The sequence below is a fragment of the Ambystoma mexicanum genome, chromosome 5p (genome assembly GCF_040938575.1).
Source record: "Ambystoma mexicanum isolate Mex_15411 chromosome 5p, UKY_AmexF1_1, whole genome shotgun sequence".
Taxonomy (NCBI): Eukaryota; Metazoa; Chordata; class Amphibia; order Caudata; family Ambystomatidae; genus Ambystoma; species Ambystoma mexicanum.
Window position 1 is genome coordinate 729099276 of NC_090930.1, and position 27438 is coordinate 729126713.

Sequence of the window (27438 nt, forward strand, 5' to 3'; positions counted from 1 at the left end):
TGGTTGCGCGACCTATGATGGGTGCAACGTGCGGTCTGACAACTGTGCCTAGACCAGTGAGCCAGGAACTGTGTGAATTCAAAGACATTGTGTAAACTAAAGTCTTGGGGAAGGGCACCCTGAGACTCAAGGATTTTTTTAATCCTTTCTTGAGAACAAGGTCTCAATGCCCTTTTGCTTTCGAAGTTTGTTGCTTGGAATTTGGGGAAGGGAGAACTGAAGAAGAAGCTAGGAGCTCAAAGAAGCTCAGAACTTCATGTTGAACATCATTACTTTCATTATTGACATCCCTACACATTGTTTAGACTTAGTTGTGGGGATAAGGATAGGTTTTGGACACAGACAGACTTGAGTTGAAATCTTTGACTCAGACTTTCCTTAGTTTCATTCAGGTAGGGAAATCCCACCTTAGCATAGGGCAAGTTAGGCCTTCAACCATCCTGATATTTAAGTTAATAAACACATTTTATTTGAACTTTAAGGTGTTGTCTGTGTCTTGCTTCATTATGCCTTCACAGACCCTTGACTACTATAATACCCCATCACTTGGTCTACCCGAGTTCCGCATTCAACGACTGCAGGTGGTACAAATTTCGGATGCCCTGCCCGAATTTGCTCATGTCTCCCCAGTACTTCGGACCTTATACTGGCTACCCGTTGCAGCCAGAATTAAATTTAAGACATTGCGCCTGGTCCGCCGGCGGGGGTGCTTTATACCTCTGTGAGAAGCTTATTAAACACACTCCCTCCCGGAATCTGCGTTCTGCCAACCTCAACCTTTTGCGAGTTCCTCAATTTTCGAGAGCTACTATTGGAAGACATGCTTTCTTGGTGGCAGCCCGGGACTTGTGGAATTCTATTCCTTTGACTCTACGTACCATTAGTGAATATTTGCCTTTCCAGAAAGCTCTAAAAACATATCTTTTCTAGTCTATGTTTTCCTGCTCTTACTGCCCGCTTAATTTTGTGTGGATAGCGTCAAGATACCTCCGGGTCATAGTTGTGCTTAATAAAACACAGTGTTCATGTCACTCTGCTGGTACCAACCCAACAACCTTTCTTTGAGACATAAACCTTCGTCTATGTTTTGAGAAAAACATAAACAAAGGTTTATGTCTCAAAGAAAGGTTGTTTGTTGGGTTGGTAACAGCAGTGTGACATGAACACAGATTGGGATTTTTTTTCTCTGTCGACGTTCTAAAGTGGCTACAAAACACATTACCATAGCAATGTGAACACCACCATAAGCACATGCGTTGACGTTAGGCGGCTGAAAACTTGTGCTTGCAAACTTGCGCTGCCAAGTTTCTCTATTTATAATGGTGTAGTCAGATCCAAAATCAATAAGTATGCGCACCCCAACACCATTTACCAGAACAATATCATTTGACTTCTTGTCCACACCCTTAGCTGGCCCAACCTCACTCACAGAGCACACATGCTTCCACATCTGTACATGTTTCTTCCAAATTGCATATTCAACCACTTCTGTAATTTCTTTCCCACCCCTCTGAAAGAAATGTTGGCAGCATGTGGTGAAAGGCCCTCTCCTACCACACTTGCCACAAGTGATATGTCCAGGACTCTCAGCATTGCTTGCAAAGTGAGAACTACTCGCACAACAAAAGCATTTTAGCAGAGGCACTTGTATTAGATCTGTTGTGTTTGCTTCTGATGCAGATTATCCCGATGTTCATCTTTCTTTAGAAGAGGTTCCCTGGGGAGAATCCTTTCTTTTTCACTGCAGTTGGTTTCTTTAATTCTGAAAGGATCACTGCATTCACTGAGTTATACTTATTGTCCAATTCTTTAACTCAGGCTAACATGGGAATCTCTTCGCAAAGGCTATGACTTCCTTCAAACAGGGGTCCCCCTTGGCCCATAGCTCTTCTCTTATTTTATTCTGTTTAACTATTAACATGAATTGGTCTCTCAACCTTTCATCATACGACTGTCCAAAATTGCATATTTTGCTAACCTACTAAGCGCAGTGACAATGTTTTCAATAGATTCATCTTTGCCTTGATCCCTGGTGCTGAACTGATAGAAGTAATCACTCATGTAAGCGTCTGGACCCAGGTAAGTAGAAATAGAAGGCTTCTTTATTGTTGCAGGTAAAAGTCAGAAAATAAGAGCAGGAGCAACAGGCAAGCACATCTCTCCAGTGAGGGGTCTCATTCTGCTGTTCCCAAGAAACATATCCGGAACCCTTGGGCCCCCCCCATGTTCTATATTCCATACACTCCATATCGGCTCATGCACACATACACTAACAGATGCAGCCCAAGTCACTACAGATATTGTTGTAAAATAATGCCATAAACATCCATGAGCCATCGATCAGCTTAAAGCGCTACAGGGCTCTCCTTATACATTGCCTTTGAAAGTAGGCGCATTCTCAAAAGACTCCCAGAGTAATCTGCATCTGCACAAGGTGCCGAGGAGGATGATGAAGCACCAAATCCATATGAAACCATATTTAGGAAGATGGATAAGCACTTTAAGAAAAGGGTGAGCACAATCCTGGAAGTCTTCCTTCCACGTGTCCCAAGGCTCACAAGGGGATGGAAGAAATTGTGCTGGGAAGTTTGCCATGTTCACTTCCTCTTTGTATGGAAGGTTAAATGAGGCACACAAATGATGGTGTTCAGTAGAGGGCACACACACCATTGAACATAAAAGGTATTAACTCCTTACAGTGTTTCAGTCATTTCGGTGTCACAGGGTCACGGTCCCTTCACCTGAAAATTAAGTGAGGGATCGAACATGTAGCGCCCTTCATCCGCTCCAGGACAAATCAATTCAAGAGGCTACCTGTAGTTGCACGAAGGACGGCAAAGTAGTTCCATTAAGCCAGGCCGGACAAAAGGGCTAGGCTTGCTGCATCAATCCAACGGGAACAAAATTACCTCAAACAATCGAGATGAAAGAAAGAAGTTCCACCAGCAAACAGCACAGGCAAGAGGGCCTCCAGGGAATCAGCTTGTCACCACTTCTGTTAAGGCTTAAACCACACTTGACACAAGTTGAGTTTTTGAAGTATATATTTTTCTATATAAGAGGCCCTCTTGCTCCAACAGTTCCACTAACAGTCACTCACATAGCAGCAGAGTTCTTCTTAAGCCATGCACAGAACCAGGTATGTTAACAAGTTCCTCCGGAGACAGGATAAACAATCCATTACAAACCCTGCACGAGTGTGCTGATCTGGACTGAATGTGAACACACCATGTTATGCATAGCTATAAATTCACCCAAAGCAGTTACATCCATATAGCACCTAACGAGAAGCTTTCAGAAGATGGAAAGGAAAATGTCCCTTGATGCTGGGCAACTTATACAAAGAGGGCACCACCTAACCTTTATTGAATGCACAATGAAATGTGATCTTCCAGAATCGGAGCTATTTCATTATGCACACTTAAGTCGCTGTATATCTAACAAGGAGGTATAAACACTAAGGGGGATTTCCCATAGGCCTGGAATTGATGATACAGGAGGGTAGAAGAAAGATACAGACTGCTTGACTCTGTGGGGGGTATGCTTCCTTACATGGCAAGGAGGGTACAAACTGGGGTGCACAATAACAACTGAAACCTGGCAGCAAATTTAAAAGCCCAAAATGTACCACACTTTCAAGATCTGCTTTTGAGGGCACATAACATCCCAGAGGCTTCATAAAATGTATCCTCATAACTCTGTTGGTGGGACGCAATGACAAAGGGGGCATTGGTTAAATCTTGTGGTGTCCAACAATTCAGACATTCTGAAAAGCAATTCTGGCTAAGATGAAAGATATTGCAGCTATTTAGATTCCCCTTAATACACTCACAACCCTACTGGGAGATTCAGAGGTAGAAAGCATTTACCAGATGTCAGGTAATAAAGCATCATTGATACCTGTAATGAATCGGTGAGGATTCCTTCCAGAAACCTCGTCTGAGACCCTCGTGTGGCCGGGGAAAGGCAGACTCTTCCTGATCCCGAACCTGGGGATGGTGTACTGCGGGAGGATCACATGGGGGCTGCAGGGAGGGCGAGACAGACCAGGAAGATTGGGAAACCCCCGTTTAACTTTCCCCATAATCCCACACTTTTAATAGCGGTTTGCCAGACTGCAGAATTTGGAAGAAACAACTTTATTGAAGCGGACTACATGTCCCATAAACCCAGAGGTTCTGGGATGAGGAAGAGGGCTGAAGAGGCATGATGCTGCAGTAGTCAGGCAATTAAGCCGAACAGCCCACACATGAAGGCACCTGCTAGGCATAAACAGCCCACCCAGGTGCAGGCAATTAGGAGTGGAAGGAGCTGGAACTGAGACTGGAATGCAAGCTATAGCAGTAGCAGCAGATAAAAGAAGCCAAGCAGAAGCGGGAGAACAAGAGGGACGCCGGAACGTGGAGACAGCAGATTTCACTTGCTTGTTCTCAGAGGGTCCCGTTCACCCAAAATCCGAAGTGCAGAGGCCGATCAGCGGAATGCACGCAGGAGAGTTGTTTTTCCCCATGTGAGCCCGATTGCACTGGTTGCCGCTCAGAGAACGTGCTGAGACTGAGGCGAGGAGCAGTTGTCAAGACGTAGCTCTCGGGGGTGAGAGAAGCTCCAGAAATGTGAGGCTTGACCAGAGACTTTTGCAGAGGAAGGGTGTGGGCCCCTAAGAAGCCAGAAGCAGTAGAAGAGATGGTAGAAGTCGGGAAAGCAGTGCGACCCGCTGAGCAAGTGTCAAAGAAGCCGGTGAGTGAAGCACAAAGTTCTAATACCTTGCACAAGCATTGCCGATAACAGTATCCAGCTCCCTATTAACTTGCGCAAATGTTAAAGCGAGTTGAAGTTGTTCGATGAAGCCAAACTACTATGAACAATCGAAATGCAGCACTCACTTTTAACGTGAAATGTCTTTTAATCGTGTGAGAAGCTAAAGTTGCTTAAACCCATTGCTCAATCATTAAAAGACTGTTACTACTTACAGGAGTGGTTGCGTGCCACCAATTAATGGGAGTGAACGCTGAGAAGACCTCTATGGAATACCTAATCTTGACAATACCATTGTTGACATCTTTAAACTTTGAAAACTACATCAAGGAGTCGTCACGTGTGCCTAAATGTGATTACCAAAGGAGGACTGAACTCCATCCTTCACTTTTACACAGGAATACAATTATATATCATTCTTTAACCCTTAAAAACGACACCAAGGAGTGGTCATGTGTGAGTAATTGCGATTGCCAAAGTAGGAATGAACGCGATCCTTCACTTTTAAATGGGACTATTATTACATTCCAATCTGTAAACCTTGAAAACTACATCAAGAAGTGGTTGTGTGTGCCTAATTTCTGATTCCTAAAGAAAGACAATCCTATTCTTTACTTTAACATGGCATACCTTGCATTTCTAAGAAGCTAAAGTCCATAAACTATTGAAGAAGAGAACAAGCATTGCCCAAGCTAAGAGCCTCCCCATGTTACTAGTGAAAGCAGCCTTTCTCAGAAGTAAGAAGCAATATAACTGTGCTGGGAAGTTAACAACAGTTCATTGGTCTAAAATACAAGTATGCAAGCATTATCTGAAGCTAGAAGAGTGGCACCAAGGCTTCTGGGCAATTACTTGGGCTGATAACGGGCAGAAAGGTGCAAGTAAGGTTGGGGAAGGGAAACTGGCTACTTGCAAATACTATCTTGTTGTCACAACCTGTAATACCAGGGACTATGGAAAGAGAAGGGAGTCTTAAAGGCAAACCCAGGTTGTTATTGTGGCAGACAGACCGTAGACACAAAGAGGCTGCCCATTTTGAAGAGAGTTATTCAGAGGAAGAGTGCCTTGCCTGCTTGAAGTTGTTGAAGCGCTTTGAAGTGTGTGTTGTCGAAGCCCGTCTAAAAGTACAAATCACTGAAGCTGTGGTAGTAGTCCAAAGTACAGAAGCTGTGGTGGTATATTTAAGTGTCAGTAGATGCAACACTGTAGCAGTTTAAACAAAGTAAAAAACTACCAGACAAAGGTGACTGATCTCACAGTGAGTCAAGTAGAAGTGAAGTTGTTGAAGTGGAAGCAGCATCACCGAGAGGTCATCCTGACAAATATACCATTGTGAATTCTAAAACGGTAACAGAGAATTCTAACTGTTAACCAAGCGCTGTATATTACTGGCAGTTGTGGATATTGAATTTCCATTTGAGTGGTGGCATTTCCTTTTGAACTGTGGCAAGTCTTCTTGAAGAGGCGACAAAAAGCATTGTTGCTGGGATTACCATTGGTGGAAGTGGACATTTTACCAAGGAGAAGAGAATTGCTATCATTGGAACATTGGTTAATAAACTTTCCCATTGACTTTGAAATATAAAGAACTGATTTTAGACATTTCTTTCTTTGCTTGAACACTAACAGAAATGACGTTGAATCCTGGGGAAGGGCAATTACCCAGGACATTAGAGGTTTATTCAGAGATTGTGAATGTTGTTCATGTTATATTGTAGTGCCATGTATTTTATTTTGTGCATTTGTTATTTAATGTGAGAGTCAATTATCCATTTTTGTTAGAGAGTTTGCCCTTAGCTTTGGTTAGGCAGGGAAACCTTCAGCAGAGTAGGGATAGTGATGTATTCTAAACATATTTCTTTAAGAATAAAATTGCATATGTTCATACATCTTCAAACATTTGTCTGCCTCGCATTTCTGAACCCTCACATACCAAATTTCTTAATTACAGCAAGAATAACTGTCCTAGAGTTGGAAGGCTTCAGACGGCCCGATAATAGCATACTGGTAGGTAAAAATATGGGAAATACTGGGCATGGAAATTATTTCAGCTATCTTATCAAATACAATCACTAAATATGCTCAGACTTGGACCCCATTTATTAAAATTTGTTTGAGACCGTGAAAGTTAATTTCATAAACCATGTGTTCAGAAATGTGTCACTGTTTTGACTGAGGCTGACAAATGTACACATTTATGCTGTGCAAAGTAGGATTTGCAGGTAGGATCCCTTTTCGATGACGGACCCATAAAGAAGATTTGAGTTATTTTCTTTTGTTTGAGGAGGTTGGTAAAGGGTTATATGGGCACATTCGAAGGCTAAATTTGAGGTGAATGTTCATTTGGTTGCTGGCTGCTCAGTATTGGATACCGGAATGCTAAGAAAAGATTATTTAATTTATTTATTTTAGTCTTTGATTGTGGGGGCGTAATTCATTAATTGAAAGTTGTTTGCATTTTTATGAAAAGTGAAATTAAAGAAACATGCTTCCAAAAAACTTATAACAGTCTATAATCCAACAGGTGAAGCCCTGCTTTGAGATAGCATGCCCTTTGTTGTAGTTTAGATTGTCTAAAAGCCTTTGCCTGTCCATGTAAAACTTTGGTGACCTCTTTGCCCCTAAAGTATGCAGCTCTCTATCTCTGCACTAACTGGGTTTTACAAGAGCACTGGTTCACTTGAAAACATTACAACATTCGCACCAATGCGTACATTCACAATCAAAACCCCTTTGTCACTGAAGAATTTAACAAAAGGCCACTGTGACTGATACCATTCTCACTGATGTAATGGGCAGAATGAAAGCCACCTTCCATGGTGGTTATTTTAGATCTGAAGAATGCATTCGCTCAAACGTCTATCCCATCAGCATAGACAACACCATGTTCAGTTCCCATACTGGAGGCGCAGGCGGAACATGTGAAGAAGACCCTCCAAAAACTCCTGCACTGAAAGAAGCATAACTAAAAGCTCATTCCCTGGTCTTTTTCAATATCTTATGATGGCAAAAAAAATGCAGCAACAGCCACTAAGCCAAGCTCAATGGATAGGGCAAACTCTCATAAGGTGGATGCAGAATCGCATGCAGGTTTGACTGAAAACACCAAAACCTCTTCCACTTCAAGGTATCCCTGGCAGAAATAGCAGATGGCTGCAAACTCTCAATGTGGTTAAAAACCACTGAACAGGTTATCATGCCTTGTTCTTCCGAGAGAGGGGCGCCTGCTACCTTTGTTGTATCCCTGGCAGACCCTGCCCTTGACTCTGCCAAAATAGCCATACAGTCATGCCCCAAGACTAGATGGCCTAACTCTGGGACTTCGAGATCCATAGTCTGCTGGTCATGATCAAGAAGATTGCCCTATAGCCTGGTCAGCAGGTAATACGGTTGAGGCAATGCGATGTGGAGCACCTGAGACAGAGGCAACAGCTCTGTGTGATATGGCTGTCTGGCCCGCACAGGAGCAAGCAGCTTCATCTTGCAGCAGCCACTACTTGGTTTGTTGACAACTCTGAATGATAGGGATTGGAGGAAAAGCGTGCACAAATGTCTCTGACCGGCTTGTGGGAAACGCATTCCCTTCAAACTCTGGATGATGACATCCGGAGACAAAGTCTCTGAATTTTCTGTTTTCTGTGTGGCACAAAAGAACAAAGATTTCTGCAATCAGCTATGAATCTAGCTCTCACTTGAGGCATTCCTTTTGTTTTCTGCTTAGGAGTTTTGGACTGAGGGTCTTCCTCTCCACCAGCTGAATAGTATAAAACCACACCTGATGCTTGTAGGACCACTTCCACACATTATGAACTTCATGGGACAACTGTAGGGGCCCGTTTCCTGCCTGTTTGAAGACCAAGTGCATAGTCATTGTGTAGTCTCAATGGCCTTCCCAAAGACTACTGAGAAATTCCTGGAGAGCTAGGCAAATATCTTCAGTACAAACAATAAGAGGCGCAGTCTATTTTCCTCCAGAGAGCACATCCCCTTCACCTTAATGTGCCCAACTGACACCAGCATCTCCCGATATGGTTCTTTCTAACGAAGTAAGCCTTCGATCAGTTTGGGCATGTCTGTCCAACAGGACAGCCCTAATTTTAAAAAACTTGATTCGGTTGTATTTTTGTCCTCTTAAGTCCCCTTGCAGCTGACACCACAGGTCCAGCTGCTCCTGCAGCGGTTGCATCAGTAGCCTGGTGAAGGGAATCAACAGACTGCATTAGGACATGAGCCCAAACATCTTATTTCCCCCCATCCCCACCCTTCCAATAGATGGCCTGCTCTCCTGCCACAGGTGACTCACCAGCTGTTGCAGAAGCTCCACTTTGGACTCAGCTGGCCTGACCAGACTCTTCCCCTTGCCGAACAGAGCCCCCAAGAACTTCTTGGTGCATTTATCTCAAAGGTGGGCTTGTTCAATGAAAACCCCATTCGAAATAGCAGGTCTACATTGGTCTTCAGAGCCACCTTTGCACCCTCTTTGGAAATCGAGCACACTACCCAATTGTCCAAATGCACACCACACCTTCACAGGTGGGTGGCCACTAGAGCAAGACACTTTATAAAAGATCCCCTGGCTCTGGCCGGAGGCAGAAGGTCAGAACCCTGAATTGTTAATGGCCTCCTTGAAAAGCGCAGGAATACGTGATGCTTCTCTAGTATGAAAGGTAGAAATGCCTGTCCTTGGACCAGAGCACAAAGAAAATCTCTCTAGCAAACATAATGAGAACCTTCTATAAAGTCACCATCTTGAATGTCCTTGTGATGTTTTTGCTCAAAGTGGGGAAGTGCATGATGGATGGCCTGTGCCATTTGTCCCTTTTTTGAAAGGGAAGTATCTAGTGTAGTTTTCCTTTGGGACCAACTCAAAGGGGTTCTTTATTAGCATCTGCTCCACCTTCTGAGGCTGATATTCTTTGGGCATACCTCTCCCCAAAAGTGATATGCTGGGAGGCTTGTTTCATACTCTAACAGGTGGACTTTCGTCATGATATCCAGCACCCACAAGTCAGATGCTATCCACTGCCACATTAACAAGCAATCTGCACTTCTTTCTCCCACTGGGTCGGAGGGGCTGGTGAAAAGTCAGGTCTACTTCGAAGGATGGGGGTGAGACCATTTGCCCACAATCCATCCTCTATGAATCATATGGGAGAACTGACAGGACCTCGGCCCCTTCAAAGATTGATGACAAAATCTTGCCCAGGATGCCTGTAGTACGGATCCCATTGAAAGGAGCAAGTTGAGGGACATCCCAACCCCTCGATAAAGATGCTGATGAGCACATGAAAGGCAGTGGCCAGGTTTTATGTCTCAGTCTCGTAAAGGCATCATCCAATCTCTCTTCCCAAATAGCTGTATAGCATAGGAAATAAAATCCCAAGATTTTCAATCGCACCTCTCGGCTAAGGCCAGATGGCGTCAGCCAGGACTGATGACTCAATCACTCAGCTTTTATTGCGATGGAAACTGACATCCATTAAATCAGACATGGTTTAAGTTACTTACCTGTACCTAGTGTTCTTATGCATGGCATGGATTTACATGCTCATGAATATTCCCCATCGTCAGGCTGGGAATCCTCAGTAAAAGAAAAACCAGTTTTACTTTAAAACTGTACTGTATTTCTCCTCAAAACCAATCACTGTCCTCTGGGTCATACTGCCCCCATCCAATGAAAGTCCTCTCCCTAAGCCCCTCCCCTGGTAGCCATCTTCAGATTTGGTTTGCATGTAAGGTGGCAGTATGACCAAGAAGAGCCGCAGAGGGGCCGAAAAGGGAGGGTTTGCATGTGACTCCATGCCAGACCCATGCCGGAGAACAATAGTTACAGGTAAGTAACTTAAACCTTCTCCAGCATGGGGTATGGCATGGATTCACATGCTCATGAACAACAAAGACACAGAGTCTACATTACACAACCAGGGGAGGGGGCAAGGCTCAACAGAAGCAATTAACACTTATACCTGGAACAGACTCACCTCAAGCAAACATGTTGCGTAGCACTGCTTGGCTGACTCTGGACTCCTCCCTGGAATCCCTGTTGAACCAGTAGAATTTCATGAAGGTGTGCGCGGACCTCCACTTTGCAGCCCTGCAGAAGTGGAGCAGGGGCACACCAGAAAGAAACGCTGTCGTTGCAGCGATCGCTCTGGTGGAATGGGCTCTTGGACAGCCAGGCAGCGGCTAGATTGCCAGCCGATGACAGTGCATGATGCAGCCGGAGAGCCATCTTGAGATGGAAGCCTTGGACAAGGCCTTCCCATGGTTCAGGTCCAAAGTACACAAGCAATTGAGAAGTCTTCCGAAAACTCTGTGTGTGCCACGTAGAACTTCAGAGCACGAGCAATGTCCAGCGAATGCAAGGCCCTCTCTGCCAGCGACAACGGTTTCAGGAAGAAAATGGGCAAAACCAAATGCTTGTTGAGGTGGAATTCCGACGGAACCTTTGGCATGAAAGAGGGGTGCGTACGCAGACCCACCCTTGATTTGTGGAAAGTCTGATACGGTTGCTTGCAGGATAGGGCCTGGATCTCACACACGTCTGGCAGAAGTGACGACCATAAGGAAAGCCGTTTTTCACGAGAGAAACTTGAGTGGGGCTTGATGTATAGGTTCAAAAGGTGCACTCATGAGCCTTGTTAGAACTACGTTGAGTTACCATGCTGGGGCGGGAGCCTTCACCGGCGGGAAAGAGTGGAAAAGTCCCTTGAGTCTGTGGGACCACAGCAAGGATCTTGCCAGAGACCTGGTGTAGTGGGAGATGGCCACCAGGTGTACCTTGATGGATGCGTGAGCCAGTCCAGCTCTTGCCAAAGACAGCAAGTATGGTAGGATCTGTGGAGCCGTGACCCTCAGAGGGGTAATCTACTGTGACTGACATCACATAGCAAAACGCTTCCACTTATGGCTGTAGCACTTTAGAGTCAACAACACCCTGGCCTTGGCAAGGACTTCCTTGCAGACTGCTGGCAGTTCATAACCCCCAAACTCTAAGGCTGCAGGAGCCATGCCTTCAGGTCCAGTGATCCCAGGTTGTGATGAAGGATTGCGCCTCCCTCTCTGGTGAGCAGATCCCCGAAGTACCGGCAACTCGATGGAGGCGATTAGTATCATCTTAGATCAACATTGTCCGAGTGTGTTGATGACACTTAGCAGGAGAGGAAACGGGGTAAAGTATACAGAAACAGGCCTTCCCACAGGAAGGAGAACAAGCTGATGAAATCTGCTGGCAAACTGCTAGCATTTTGAGTTTGCTGCCGTGGCAAAAAGATCGATCGGGGGACTGCCCCATTTGATGAACACGCAGTCCTAATGAAGTTCTGACTCATGGCAGAAGCGCAGTTCCCTGGTGAGTGAGTCTGCGATGGTGATCTTGACACCTGCCAGGTGGAGAGGGAAGAGTAACATAGCCTGTCTAATGGCCCAGTGCCACAGGTCCTGAGCTTCCTTGGAGAACGCTGTGGACAGAGTGCCCCCTTGCTTCCTGATGTAGAACCATGCCCTTCAGATACGGTAGGAAAGACTCGAGGGCCCAGAACACTGCCCGTAGCTCCAAAATGCTGATGTGCAGATCCTTCTCCTCTGGAATCCACAGACCTCTGGCATGTAGACAACAGGGGTGAGCCCCCCTTCCAGAGAGGTGTCCGTGGTGACCGTCTCCTGTATGGTAGGGTTTGAAATCCTGTTCCCTGTGTGATGTGGGAGCGCAACCCCGACCACTCTATAGCCCGCCGGAACTCCTCGTTAAGAGGGATCTTGTACGCAAAACTTCCGGACACTTGTATCCAATGTGCATTCAAGAATTCCAAGAGATGGGTCGCATCTGCAATCTGCAGAGACGGACGAGGTAAATGCAGGACAACATCATGTCCAGCAGCGACTTGATGGGTCATATCATGGCCGTCTTCGTCGACGACAGTCGTTGCACCTTCCCTTGAATTGCTGCTAGCCTCTCCTCCAATGGGCATGGCAGACAAGACACTGTGTTGAGTCTTGCTCTGGGGAACAGTGCGTTCTGCGATGGCGTCAAGCAGGACTTTGAATACTTCACAGAGAAACCCAGCCTCGTCAGTAGTCGGACAGTCCATTTCTGCCAATCGTCCAGGTATGGGTATATGTGTATGCCCTGCAATTGCAGACTGGGGCCAGGCATTTTGTAAAGACCATTGGGGCTGATTTCAAGCCGAATGGCAGGGCATTGAACTGGTAGTGCTGGCCTTGTACCATGAACCGCAGGAACTTTCGATGTTTCATGTGAATGAGTACATGGAAGTAAGTGTCCTCCAGGTCCAACTACGTCAAGAGATCCCCTTCTTCCAGTTGGCCGAGCACATGCTGCAACATAACCATCCTGAATGTTTGGGTCAGGCACTTGTTCAAGTGGCGTAGGTCCAAGATGGGTCTTCAACCCCCCCTCCGTCGTCTTTTTTGCCAGAAAGTATCTGGAATAGACTCTAGAGCGCCAGGGTCATTGGGGAACATGCTCTATCATCCCTTTCTGTAACATGGCCTGCACTTCCGCCAGGAGTTGAGGAATGTGCGGCTCCTGTCGGGTAGCAGGTGGAATACAAGGGTGCCTGCATTGGAACTCCAAGGTGGGCCCCTAGGCAAGAGCAACCAGCACCCATCTATCGGTGGTAATCTTCTTCCACTCGCTGACGAACCTCAACAGCTGGCTTCCCACTGGGGTGCAAGAATGGTGGCCCGTTGTTTTGGCTGGTTCAGGCCTGCCTGGGCGCCGGGGCCCTGCCCTGCAGATGATGCTGGCCTCTGCTACCATAGGCCTAGGAGCGGCACTTGTAGGCCTCCTGCGTGCAGTATCAGGGAGGTTGCGTGTAAGATGTGGAGAGCCGTTTGGATGATCTGTTCCACTTTCCCCCTTGAGGAGCGAAAAGAAGACAAGTGATGCTGCGGAAAGGGTGCCCAGGGAATGTGCCATCTCCGTATCTGTTTTTATGGCTTGGAGGGACTCAACCACCTTCCCAAACAGATTCTCGCAGTCAAAAGGCATGTCCAGCACCTTCGCATGAGAGTCCTGACGAAAGCTAGTGGCCTTCAACTATCCCTGCCGACGAAGGCAGACTCTGTTCCCCATCTGCCAGAAACCTGTATCGGGATGTCCTCTGCCACTGAGATGGCATGGCCCGACGCCAGTTCCCCTTCCTGAAAGATGGCGAGAGCTTCCATTTTCTTGTTGTGGGGGAGGAACTCCAGGATTGGGCCCAGCTTGTACCACAGCTTCCGGGACAAGATAGCCAGGGCATTGGCTGCCTTGATTGTGGATGCTGCCGTGTAAATTATCTTCTTGCCTATAGCGTCCATCTTCTTTCCCTTGCTGTCGGGGGGGGGGGGTAGAGGGAGGGACTGATGACGATGAGGCTGGGTTACCCTAAAGTTTCCTTGCAGCAACTGACACTACAGAGTACGGAGACATTGAGACCACAGGCACTTGGGCACGGTGTCCAGTACCCTGTTGTTCTTCTCCAACCTGTCATGCTTGGCTGGAGCCGTGCATGGGTTCTTCATGAGGGCCAGGCCTTCGTCCCAAATGACATCCTTAAAGGGTACTGCCATGATAGTCTTCGACTTGGATTCTTGCCGCTGATACAAGAAACCCTCCTTTGTTTCCTCGGGTGGCAGCTGGGACAGCTCAGAGGCCCTGGAGATCATGGAGTGGAACAATCCCACCTCATCTGGTGGAGAAACTCTATGAGGAGCATCCAAATGTGGTGATTCATCGTCCGTCGGGACAAAGTCCTTGTCTTCGAAGGTTCCCGTGGCCATCTCTGTACCAGTGTTCATGTACAGTTCTGCTGGAAAAGTCAGGTCCTGATGTGGTGGTGGAGGCGTTGGATGACGCTTGCCGGTGCTGGTGGCAACCTATGTTGAATCTCCATCACCAGGACTTGGAGAGTCGAGAGAATGTCCATGGACATGTCCCTTGGATGAGGATTGAGCGATGGAGGCGTCTGAGAAAAAGAGGAATATTCACCTTGTCCTTGGTCACCTTGGTCACCTTCCATACAAATTCCTTGATGTGCGCAGGGAGACAGCTAGAAGACAAATACCTCCAGTGCTGAAGACGGTTTTTTAATGCTGCTGAAGAGAGCATGTGATATGACCTGCATGCATCTCATTGGTGGTCGGGCCCAGGCCCTCAAGGTCGGGGCATGGGAATTCAGGGCCAGGAAGGATACCCTGTACAACGTACACCATGAGAAACCAGTCACCACCGACAAACAACTAACAAAGGTGGAGGTACCAGGGACTGAAGCGAGAAGAAAAAATGAAAAAGCACGGTAGAAATCCAAAAACACCACACAAAAATGTAATGGCAGAAGTTATTTTGCAGTGCAAATTGCTCCAGTTCTATCCATATGGAGGATCACCCAGGAGTGCAAAGGAAAGGGGTAGGATGTTAAAGTAACATGGAATTATTTAGGCCCGGAAAAGTTAGCTTTGACCAGAAGACATCCGCTCAGGGTTTGCAGAAGGGGTTTAAAAGTGGCCTACATGACAATGTGGTTTGAAGGAACCAGAATCTGTTGAATTCTAAAGCCCCGCAGGGGAAACAGCAGAGACAAGAAGAGTGCACAGTTTGTTACACAATGAATACATGATAGCATAACGAGTAGGCATCCCCCACAAAAATGATGTCTTCATTTCAAAATAAAATATATTTCTTAAGAAAATATTCAGAAGAAGTGGGTTGGTTGATGGTGGTAGAATATAGTAGTGGTGAGATTTAGAAAGAATCGCATAATCAAAAGAGGTAAGACAAAGAAGCGGAAAAGATTATTAAGAATAACCAGTTTTAAAGAGCTCATAATACAGTTACTGCACAAGGTTTCTATTTAGTGTCAATTAGTAAGATTCGCTCTAAGCTTGTATTCTCGACTGTACCATAAAATATCCGAGAACAGAAATGGTATTTCCAGTCTTATGTCATTCAAAGTAGCATTTTCTTAAACCGCTGTCAAAAACGCATTTAAATCAAATGATTGAGGTACAAATGTTACCGACCCACAAGTTTTCTAGAGCACTGTTTTAAGAAGTGGAAGGTATAGGGAAGATCTAACATCTTGTTACGGTCTTATAGTGGGACAAAATGTATGAATGTTTCATACAACAAACCCGTTTCATTGTGTGCGATTTACCTCTGGCACAACGCATGCAAAACCTATGGCAACATTTTATTTGAGCATTGGTCCCAATTGGCAGAGCCACTGCCTATAAATCAGATAGGTTTCAGAGCAGACATGCCCACTCTGAACCGCTGTTATTCCTTACAATATTTAGTCCAGATAGCATAAGGTATTGCCATTCCATAAAGTGTAGCTTTATTGATAGTCTGATCTTTAAATCGTGTTGAACGGCGAACCCTTTGGAGGAAGCTTACGTGAATAAGAATGCACCAACTCTACTGAATTTGGTGCAGATGTTTTATGAGCAGACCTAGTGTCAAAAAAAGCTGGCTTCAGAGGAACGGCATACATGTAGGATATACACTCTAAATGGTTTTAAATGGGCATGTGAAATTACCCATTACAGATTTGATTATATTTGTATGACCTTCCATCCTTTTCTTCTAAAGTTGCATCTACAAAAATAACAGGTAACTCAACAAAACGTGTTAATGCATGAAGCACAACCAACTGTGCACAGAGGCGTTAGCCTCCAAATGTAGATGATACTGCTTGAAAAGTGTTGCAAGTTGAATTATTTGGTGATCAAAACAAAACAAGGATTGTCCCATTTAAGAAGGGAACATGAAAGTGTTGTTGTTTATAAAAGGAGACTCCTAATTAATTGAGAATGGTCTTGGTCTGCAGACGTTAACCTAGGAATACCATCGAAAACAGATAATTGCAAAGAAAAGTGTATTTCAGTTATGAATTTGTTCCAAAAATAGCATGGTTGGGCCGAAGTAGAGCAGTGATATAAGGATAGGCCTGTTAGTTTTACATGGGACTTGGGAGATAGCTCCAGATTAGAGAAACCAAGAGGCAGAATGCCCATTTTTCATTTAATGCAACAATGCAGTGCTGAGCAATAAGTTGTCCGACCCGGTAATTGTGGCCAAAATGAAAATAGGTGGGGGACCTGCCAGATTAGTGACAAGTACGCAAGGAATGCAGGTTATTATTTGAAATGCTGAATATTCTTTTTATTTACATGTGTTATTTACACATCTTTGTTATATTTCTTCTTACTATTGTGTCTTCATGATAACCGACACCCACTAAGGTTGTACTGACTGACCTTGCGGTCTCAGTAACTGCTGTGAATACCCAGCTTCTGTTCAGTGTTGCACATTACTCACTGTGAAACTCAAAACCATGCTGCACAAGAGATTAAGACTGTGCATAGGTGCCCATTGAAGTCCATCATTTGTTCTGTGCTCACACACAGACATTATGTCAAATTGCTGAACAAAATAATGCTTTAGTGGGTGTTATATTCACAAATTATACAACCAATCACATGTGCTTCTATCTGTCATTTGGTCCCCACCACCGCTTCAATACAGAGGCAGACTTTAGGGAAAAACAAGAACACAAGTGGGTGTACAGTGGGGCGACTAGACAGCCTCACACATGCAATAATCAATACTCTCGTAGGAGTGTATGTCACATGGCTGCTGAGGTCAATATGTATCTCAAATATCACATGGGAATTGGAATACTGCCATTTGAGTAAAATGTGAATATCTGGGTAGTGTGAAATAATATTTACGTCTTCACGCGTTTATTTTTAGTGCTTGAGCACTAGTGTTGATAAAAATAAATGTCTTGTAATACGACATTTGCATGATACTCTAATGACAGAGACGGAGCCCACCCACCTCTCTGAAATACTGTACATCTACTATTAGCAAGTCTATATCATAAGCTTATTTGTAACTTGTTATTTTGTTTTAGAGAACAAATGATCGTTTAGCAAGTCTTTCCATTTGTTTTTTGTTAACCAATCTGTTTATTTTATTAACCAGGTGCAGTGATTTTTTTCTTTATTGGACAAAGACTAAAAGCTCTAGATATGTACCACACTATGTTTAATGTCTACTGGCTTGAACTTCTTCAGGGACCAAGGAGAATAACATTTCCATAGATGGCTACTAGTTCTGCCATATTAACGATTGTAAACCTGTGGCGGACTGATTTTTGGTTAAGTGCAAGGATGTATCAGAGCAGGCAAAAGGATGAGAAAGTGGACATTCACACAGAGTACCGCATAGGATAGCACGAGTGATTCCGTCAATTTTTTTATTGATTTTCAGGAAAATACAAGTAACAGGTGTAACGCTATGGGGTCAGAAATAGAGATACAAAATGGATGTTGGTGATTAATATCTCTTTGAAAACTATACAAGTGTGTGGCAGCAACATGTACTAGAGTTTACTTTATTGGTAGTCAGCCATGGCATCAACAAAAGATTAAAAATGATAATACCATATTTGTTGCACAGAGGAGAGACGGAGACATGAAGCCCAGAATTTAGAGACTAATTCAAAATGTTAACTGCAGTACAATGTAATTGGATAAAATCCTAAATGTGGACATGACAAAGCAGACAGTGCAGATAAGAGTTAAGATGGCATTTCTCAGCGATAATAGCCAAACAATGAAGCAGACTTTGAGACATGGGGAGAGGGCAGGAAGTAACAAGTGAGGAGAGAAGAAAGGTGAACCAGTTGAGGAGCAAAGGACTGGGTGAGGAGCTAGATGCCAAAAGTAAATGAAAGTGCAAAGTGGGGGCAAAAGGAAGAAGGCAAACAAAATACCTGAGGCAAAGAACCATAGTGATTTACTGACCTAGGTGACAGTCCGTGATGGATCACAAGCTACCATGTGCTCCTTTACCAATAATTCACCCCAAACAGCATTAAACTAAACACAGTAGAACAGAAATATGAGACTGCACTCAGTGTTATACCAGCAAAATGCACTTTTGATATTACTCAGCATTGCTGTAACTTACTTAATTAATTATTATTGGGAATGTGTTTCACACCCGTTCTGATAGGGAAAGTGCCTTCACCTGACTATTAAAATAACACTTACCAAAAAGATGCTGGTTGCATGTTGGTAGTTTCCTACCTGAATGATGGATATTCCGTCAGGTTACGGGCTCTTTCTAACTTACCTTCAACTTGCATTACACAGTACACAATTTAAGAACCCAATGAAGGACCGACCTTTACTAGATTTCTTTAGATGAAAGCCTAACATTTTTTCCAACAAAATGGTTCAGAGTTACACTTTATACAAAGTCTCGATTTATCACTGGAATGTGTACAGCATGGGAGGAAGCAAATGATCTCTCACCCTAGACTGTAATGGCTGTGGCTGATGGAAGTTGCAGTCCAAAACATTTGGCGACTCCTAAGCTGGAGCTGGATAATTTGTATCACATGGCTATTTAATCTTTAGACTCACTGCTCAGCTATGCAGCAAATGTGGTAACTAGTATTAAATCTGGTGGCTGAGTTACATGTTGACTGTGTCTTTATATTAAACTTTCAATTAAAGTGAAAAACTCAATCAGTGTATTACATCCTCCAACAGTTACATTTTCAGGATCTCCAACTTTAATATTCTCTGGGCTTGTTCAAATACAATGAAGAATGAACCTAAAGCACAGTCTAACCTTTATATCATTCAAATATTAAGATCCTTAACAGTGACATTATTGTACCAGCACCATGCAGATAATTAACAAAATAGACAATGTTTCCCAGATAATATATACGGGATTACTTTTCACTAACAGACTGAGTATGTGCATGTTTCCTACACATTTTGGGGAAGGGAATACAAGAAACCTCTAGCAGTTGGGAAGTGAAGTAAAATTACAAATCACTGAAATCTCATTTAGAAACTGGGAAAGAAAGAAGATAATTACACACTTTTTCTGTGTAAGTAATTGGCAAGTTACAACAAACACAGGTGCATTGCCACATACCAATGTTATACTGGATGTACCCGAAGCACAGACAACATACACATGTCAGTGGTAACTTGCACCGGATCACTATAGAACTGCGTTTTCCACTTTTAATTTGAAAACATCCTTGTCACATTCAATTGACAATGTGCCACACTGCTATAGTATTTAGCAGCAAAGATTGTTACTCACATTGCACTAGAATCCCTGAGAGTGCATTCTTGAACTTCTCCCTGGCCTCTTCCAGCTCCTTCTCGTGCCCTGCCTTCTCACTCATCAACCTGCGGATGTGGCTGTTAGCAGACTGAATCATGGAGTAGAAATTGTTGGCAGTTCGCCGGTTCACTTCACCTCGCTCGATCCATGTCAACAAAGTCTGTATTGCTTCACGAAATTTTGAATCATCTGAACAGAAAGATAAATATTAGATGAACAGGTTATTTAACTTTTTAAAACTTTTGGAGCATCTCCCCTGCTTCTCTTAGACATGAAACAATAGGTCTATATTCACAAATGACATCACATGGTAAATCTGCAAGCCTTAGCTCACTCTTCAACCAACTTCCTCAGTGTGGCTGTAACAATACAAAGCAGTATGTATACCTTTTAAAATGCTTTGCCACAATCAGGAAGAAGAATTTATCGAGAAAGAAGGTTGATTTATATGGTCATGGTGAAGTAGAAAAAAAGGTTTTCCCACATTTAGCTTCAGAGTAAGGCATATATCAAGACATTGCTTCTTTACCTCTGGCATGAGGCATGTCAAGAACACACCCAGAGTTGCTTTCAATGGTAAAAGTCTTGACCGTTTTGAATCTTGGTGTCAAGTTGCACTTGTGGTGCAATTAGATGGCATGCTATTGTTTTGGATTCTGGTTTTGTGATGATGTCTGCGCTACCTATCAAAATGAGGGAGCTCTTTGGATTGGTTCCTTTGCTTTGTGCACACCACCTGCTTACCACTATCATACATCTCTACATCCTTTTCAAAACCCTTTCTCTGACACACAAATGCATCTCGCAAACAGCCCCCAAATACCTATCTAACAAATGTGTAATGAACATATCGAACAGACCCACGCGTGCTGCCAACACACACTTAGTCACCATACCCAAATACAAACAACAAAAAGCAGGAGGTAACTGCTTCCCAGTGTTAGCTGCTAAACACTGGAACACATTACCAGCCTTACTAAGATCTGAATCATCATTCTGGACCTTTCGCAAAAGTCTGAAAACCAGACTATTTACGCTAGAGCAACATAATTAACTACAACTGCCTATGAGCTCACAATATCTTTTGCCGCACCACACCACACCACTGTGCTTTATCCATATAGCCTGCCTGTACTGCTTATTGACACCCTATATGGTCACAATACCAACCTCAGCACCTCGAATTGTAAAGGCACCTCACCCTCCTTTATTGCCTAGTTATACCGTCATATGCAAGTACTCTCATCTGTTGTACCACGAAATGTAACTTCAACTGTTTATGGATATGCCACGAACATGTATGTAAGATTATCAGCGCCTAGATGCCTCAGGTTTAGGTGCGCTTTACAAATGCCAAAATAAATAAATAAAAGGTCATTAACCACTGTAAAAAACAATGAATTTGAAGTATTGCTAAACATTACCTCTTCAAAACCTCACTGACAAATGATATAAAGATGCCTCACTGACAAATGATATAAAGATGCATTCATTGTTTTACTCACAAGCTAAATGCATGAAGGAAAACTAAAAAACATTTACCATGGTTGCCAAGAATGCCACAAAATGCTACAAGGGAGGGAATGCATAATTGTCAAAGTGTTATCAGAAACTTCAATAGTAAACAGACACATTTAAAAATGCAATATGGTTGTAACAAAGAAAACGGGTTACAATCCTAAACGACAAACAAAACATTTCTTGTTCTCTTACCTGCCGTTTAATTTGAACTGTGTCTAATTGTATATCACTGAGTGATTTCCAGCCTCTGCAAACTGGAAGTTGCATCTTGTCATTACTGGGGCGGGGTTCAAGAAGAAGCCCTGGTCTACGTCAACGGCAGCTGGAGCTGCTGCATGCCGACAGAAGGAAAGCAGAAGCAGAGCGGCTCACAGGACTCTATGTTAGCGAGCGGGAGCAAAGCTGTGGGTAAAATGCAAAGGACACCGAAGCAGCCACAGAAGACCGGTAAGTCCGGGGAGAATGAACGGGTTACCCTGGTGCTTCGGGGTGAATGCAGCGTACGATACAGTGCTTGAGAGCACAAGAGACAGAAGTGAAATAGTTGGTACCAATACGAACATTGTTACGAGTCCAAGCAAGGACTGTATAGCGGATACCAATATGTATATTGTTAAGAGTTCAAGGAAGGACAGTGAAACTTTTTAATAACACATTTTATTGTATTTTGTTACTTCAAAACAAAAGCATACAATATTCAAAGAAAACTTACATACTTACAACTAAGATACTGCAATCATTCCCCTTGCTTGGCTAAAACACAACAGCGCAATAGCACATAGCATAAAAGGTCTACAGTTGGATCAGTTCTACATATTATGTGATTATTGCGTATCAGGGTCCCACAGTTCTTTGCTTGTTTATTACATTGTTTGTTCCCACTTCTGCCATATTTTGCCGGCTTTCCCAGGGCAGCCACTAGCTTTGTAGATTCGACACTTCATTACTATACAGGCGTCCACATCTGCTACCCATTGGTCATATTGAGGGGTGATCTCCAAGTCCCATAATTGTGCGATATTCCTCTTTGCGAGCCCTGTGGTCGTTGAGAGCAAGAGTTTTTCAAATCGGGTCATTTCTCCCTCTGCTTCAATTCCCAGTAGTAGGAGTTTTGGTTTGTTTGGGATTGGCCGGCCCATAACCCTTGACAACCTGTCACAGCATTTTTGCTAGAAGTGCTGTATCCGTGCGGATTGCCACAAGATGTGGTAAAAGGTACCCTCTTCCCGTTTACAACATAGGCATTTGGCATCTGTGATTTTGCCCCAGCGATACAGTGCTACTCAGGAATAGTATATTCTGTGTAATACTTTCAATTGTATAAGCGTGATTCTGGCCGATATTGCCGTCTCTCTGCGGTACATTATGGTTGATGGCCATTCCTCAGGTAACAACGGGCCCACATCCTTCTCCCATTTTGCCTTTGGGCTACACAACTCTTTTGTAGCAAAGGAAGAGATTGCATTATACATGACAGATGTAGTTTTAGTATTCACGCTATCTAAGACGATGTTCCTCTCTATCGGTGTGCATTCTGGTAGATCAGCGAGGTTTGTCATATGTTTGGTGAGTGCGTGGGACAGATGTGTGTGGTGGTAGTGTTCAGTAGGTGGGAGACTAAGAGTGGCCGATAATTCAGCAAAGGGTATGATTTTGCCATCTTTAAACACTTGTTGGATTGTTACTATTCCTGCTGTTTCCCAATTTGGCCAATTAGGTAGTTTGTATAGCTCCGGGAGGATGGTGTTGTTCCAGAAGGGTTGTATGGGGGTGATTTTGTTTCTCCAGCCAATGTGTCTGTGTATTTCCATCCAGATTTGGTCTGTGTGGGCGGTTATCGTGCGGAGGAAGGGGCGGCCCACAATGTTATAAAAGCTCTCAATTGGGGGTATGCCATGCCTTGCCGCTTTTTCTGCTCATATGTGTGGTAGTTCTGGGTTACCATGTAGTATGTCGTTTACAGTTGCCATCTGGCTCGCCCAGTAGTACGTTTGAATATGTGGGAGCCCGATCCCTCCCTCCCACACTGAGTGTTGAAGGGTGCTCAATGCTATCCTTAGGTGTCCCACCCCCCAGCCCCACAATAGTTTCCATAGTGTCTTGTCTACTTTGTGAAATTCAGCTGTGGGAATGTGTAGAGGGGCATTTTGTAGTATATATAAAAAAACGAGGCAGAGCCAGCATTTTGAAGAGTGCCGCTCTTCCTAGTAGGGTCAGTGGTAATGTCACCCAGTTGCCTACGTCTTGTGTGAAGGGTTTCACAATTGGGTGTAAGTTATGGGTCGCATAGTCTCCCAGTCTGTTCGAGATCAGGATGCCCAGGTATTGGAATTGTTCTGTCTCGACTTTGTACGGGGAGCCCTCGGGAGGTATACAGTCTATTGCTTTAATCGGGAAGAGTGTCTATTTACTCTAGTTCACTCTCAAGCCAGTGATGGTACCATATTTTATCAGTATTTGTGTGACTATTGGACAGGAGACTGCCGGATTACTCAGGTAAATCAGTAGGTCATCGGCAGAGAGAGAGACCCTGTCTTCCCATGTTGGGTTCCATCGGAAACCGGACCACGTCGATGTATTCCTTAGGATTATAGCCAGGGGCTCAACGATCAGCATGAATAGCATGGCTGATAGTGGGCAACCTTGTCTGGTACCTTTTCCCAGTTGTATATTGCGGGAGAGCCAGCCGTTTACTCTCACTGCTATGGAGGCATTGTACAGGAGCCGGACCCATTTTATGAATTGTTCCCCAAACCCATTTTCCTCATGATTACCCATAGTGCCTCCCAGTGAACAGTCTCGAAGGCCTCTCAAAATCAGTAGCCAATAGCGCCAGTGATTGGAGTTGGGAGATGGCTGCCGATATTTCCTTATCCGTGATATTACTTTCCAGTGTGTCTACTTGAGGGGAGATCGACCTTGTCTAGTGCCATGTCCTCTATTGGGGTATTCAGGGAGCTATAGAGCTCTTCATAGCATGTCGCAAAGCATTCTGCGATTGCACTGTCAGTGGAGACTAGCTCTGCGTTTACATCTTTAATGCTTCTGATTTGCTGATGCCCCTCATCACGCCTTTCCAACCAGGCTAATAATTTCCCTGCTTTCTCCCCCGTTTCATACAGTCGTGCTCTCATGGCTCTGTGTGCCTTTTTGGCACAATCTAGTGATAGATTGTGCCAGTATCAAATCTCTATTTGTCTCAGGTGTGTTATTTTCTATGTGCTGTGTTTCCCTGTGTGCCACCTCTTTTTCAGCGTCTACAACCTCCTTCCGGTGTGCCTTTTTGTGTGCAGCTGTCCATGCGAGGATTTCTCCTCTCGGTACCGGCTTGTAACCTTCACATAGTGTTCCAGGAAACTGTATTCAGCTAAAAATAGGTAGATGTAGTGCTGCTTATCTGCTCCAGCAGGTCTGGGAACCCCAGGTAATAATTGTTGAGTCGCCAGGCGGGCGGGGGACGTGGCCTTTTTGTTTCGAGTACTATCAACAAAGGGGAATGATCGGAGATGCCACGCAGGAGTAGGGACGTGCTATGTGCCTTATGGATATTCTGAGCTGGTAGGAAGAAGTAGTCTATTCTAGATAGTGAGGCATGCACGCATGAGTGGAAGGAGTATTCGCGTGTATCCCTGTGCAGGGTTTCGCCACACGTCTCTCAAGCCTAGTGCGGAGGCAAAGGTAGCTAGCTTAGTGTTAGTAGTTGGATTCCACCCCCTTATGTGTGTGCGATACAGTGTGTTATCCATGAACTCATTGAAGTGAACACCTACTACCCAGATATCAGCTGTATTTGCGGCGAGGGTGGGTGCAATTTCTGCCAGTAGCGTAGATAGGAGTGCCGGCGGGGCGTATACTGCCATGATCGCAAGTGCCTGGTTCCATAATGTAGCGTTTATGTGTATATATATCTTCCCCCAGTGTCATGAGTCACCTTCAATATCATTAGTGGTAGCCTCTTGTGAATTAGGATCAGCATCCCTCTAGCTCCCATGGAGAAGCCTGCATGCATCGCAGTGCGATAATTGGATCTTTTAAAAAGATTGTATACCGTCCCGGCTAGGTGTGTTTCTGTTATGAGTACTATATCCGGTGAGTGCCTATTTATGTATTGTGTCACCAGGTGTCTCTTAATGCCAGACCCTAGCCCGTTAACATTCCATGTCATAATTGTCAAGCGCTTGTTAGTTATCGCAGTTGGCAGTGGCATTGGGTATCTGGATTTTGGGGTTCATGCGTGTGCTCTACAGGAGGTGTCTGTTCTGCGAGTGCTAACACTTGTATTGTCGTCTCACTTATGTTTAATATGATCACCGTACCTTTGCACACAAACCATTGAGTAAAAAACGTATTCCCAACTCCCTCCTCCCTATACTCCATCCCCAACTGAAGCATCTCTCGCCCCATTACAAACTTAGAAAATACTAAACTTCAACACTCATGCATTAACTCTCGTCAAGTCAGTTTCCCGGCCTGTGGTATGGTCGGTACACCATTAACGGATACTATAACTGTAACTAAGGGGGGTATTTTGGCTACACATCACGGGCCGCCAGCCATCTTTCATGCTGAATTGTTTAGTTTCATATTGGTAGTGTCATAAGGCTGAATAGTAGTTGCTTACATGCAGTGAATGTACATGCCTGTCTGTCCGTTCGTTGTTCACACTTGTTAAGCTTCCATTTGTGGCACTGCTCCCGCTTGTTGCTGCGGTCTTTCGTCTGGTGGTCTGTCTGGGCGGGGTCTGTTCCTTCGGTTGTCTTGCCTTCTCCATGGGCCCCAGTCGCCTTCCAGGTGGTTTTCTGCCCAGTTCCATGCTTCTTTTGGATCAGTGACGTGCACAGTCGTGCCATCGAGATATATCTTCAGTTGCGCCGGGAATAGTAGGTCTTATTTCACCTTCAGCATCTGTAGGTGTTTCTGTCTTGCCTTTTGTACCTCTTTGGTGAAGTCAGGAAAAAAGGCAATTCTGCAGCCGTTGTACGTTATGGAGCCCTTTATTCTGGCCATTTGGAGCACTGCGTCTCGGTCTCTATAATTCAGGATCTTAGACATTATCGTCCTTGGTTGTGCGCCAAGGATCGGTCTGCCAGTCCATACCTGGTGAGCATGCTCAACAGAGAAGAATTTTGACAGGGCTTTTGCCGCGAATAAGTCAGCGAGCCATTGTTCTAGGAAGAGCTCCATGCTTGGGCCTTCTGTCTTCTCAGGGAGGCCAAGGATCCGGATGTTGTTTCTTCTCGAGCATCCCTCTCCCTCTTCCACTTGCTCCTCCAGTGATTTAATGCGTTGCAAAACGTTGTTCATCTGTTGTCCCAGACCCCGTAGCTCATCCTCTGCTACGGATATTCGAGTTTCGGCATCTCTCGTGCAGGATGACAGTTTCTGTAGGTCACGACGCAGAAGGGACACTTCTGTGCTAATACTGTCCATTTTCACTTCCATGGAGGTCCGTGAGATTGAGATGGCATTCATCACATCTCTGAGGGATATGTCATCCTAAGCGTCCCGTGTATCACCAGCTTTATTTTGTTCTGCTGGGGGAGTGGAGGTGGATGTCATGAATTGTTCCATTGTGCTCCGTGTGCCTGTTTTTCTGGCCTTCTCTTTGCCCATTTTGAAGTTTGTGCTTTTATGCTTGTGAATTTCCAGTATTTGGTCCGTTGTGGGGCAGAGCGTGGTCCGCTGTTGTATCCCCAGTTATTACACCCTATGCTTGCCGGCTCTTTGAACAGGCATACTTTTTTTCAGGATACATTGGGGGTAGCAAGACTGTGTTGCACTTACTGCCATGTGTTTGCTCCGGTGCACCCGTTCACCCGAGGGTGTCGTCCCAGGGCTCTGTTGTTGGATCGTTGCTGTGTTGACAGGCAAGGGCCGGTGCTCACACGGGGGTCTTGTTGGTGTGTCAGACGCTCAGGGGCTCTGCCTTGCCCTAATTTTGTATTGCGTGTCTGCTCGGGCGCGGGTTGTGCAGGCTTCCTAGCCAGTTGCAGCTG

At 44.7% G+C, this 27438-nt stretch overlaps 1 protein-coding gene across 6 annotated transcripts in view; it reads right to left on the minus strand.

The window, feature by feature from the left end:
• ENOX2 (ecto-NOX disulfide-thiol exchanger 2) overlaps positions 1-27438 on the minus strand; it is a 2107113-nt gene that overhangs the window by 670165 nt on the left and 1409510 nt on the right. For all 6 annotated transcript variants that reach the window (XM_069613111.1, XM_069613112.1, XM_069613109.1 and 3 more), the window contains one exon: positions 19898-20110. In XM_069613111.1, coding sequence (XP_069469212.1) covers positions 19898-20110 — 213 coding nt within the window. The remainder of the gene's footprint in view (positions 1-19897; positions 20111-27438) is intronic.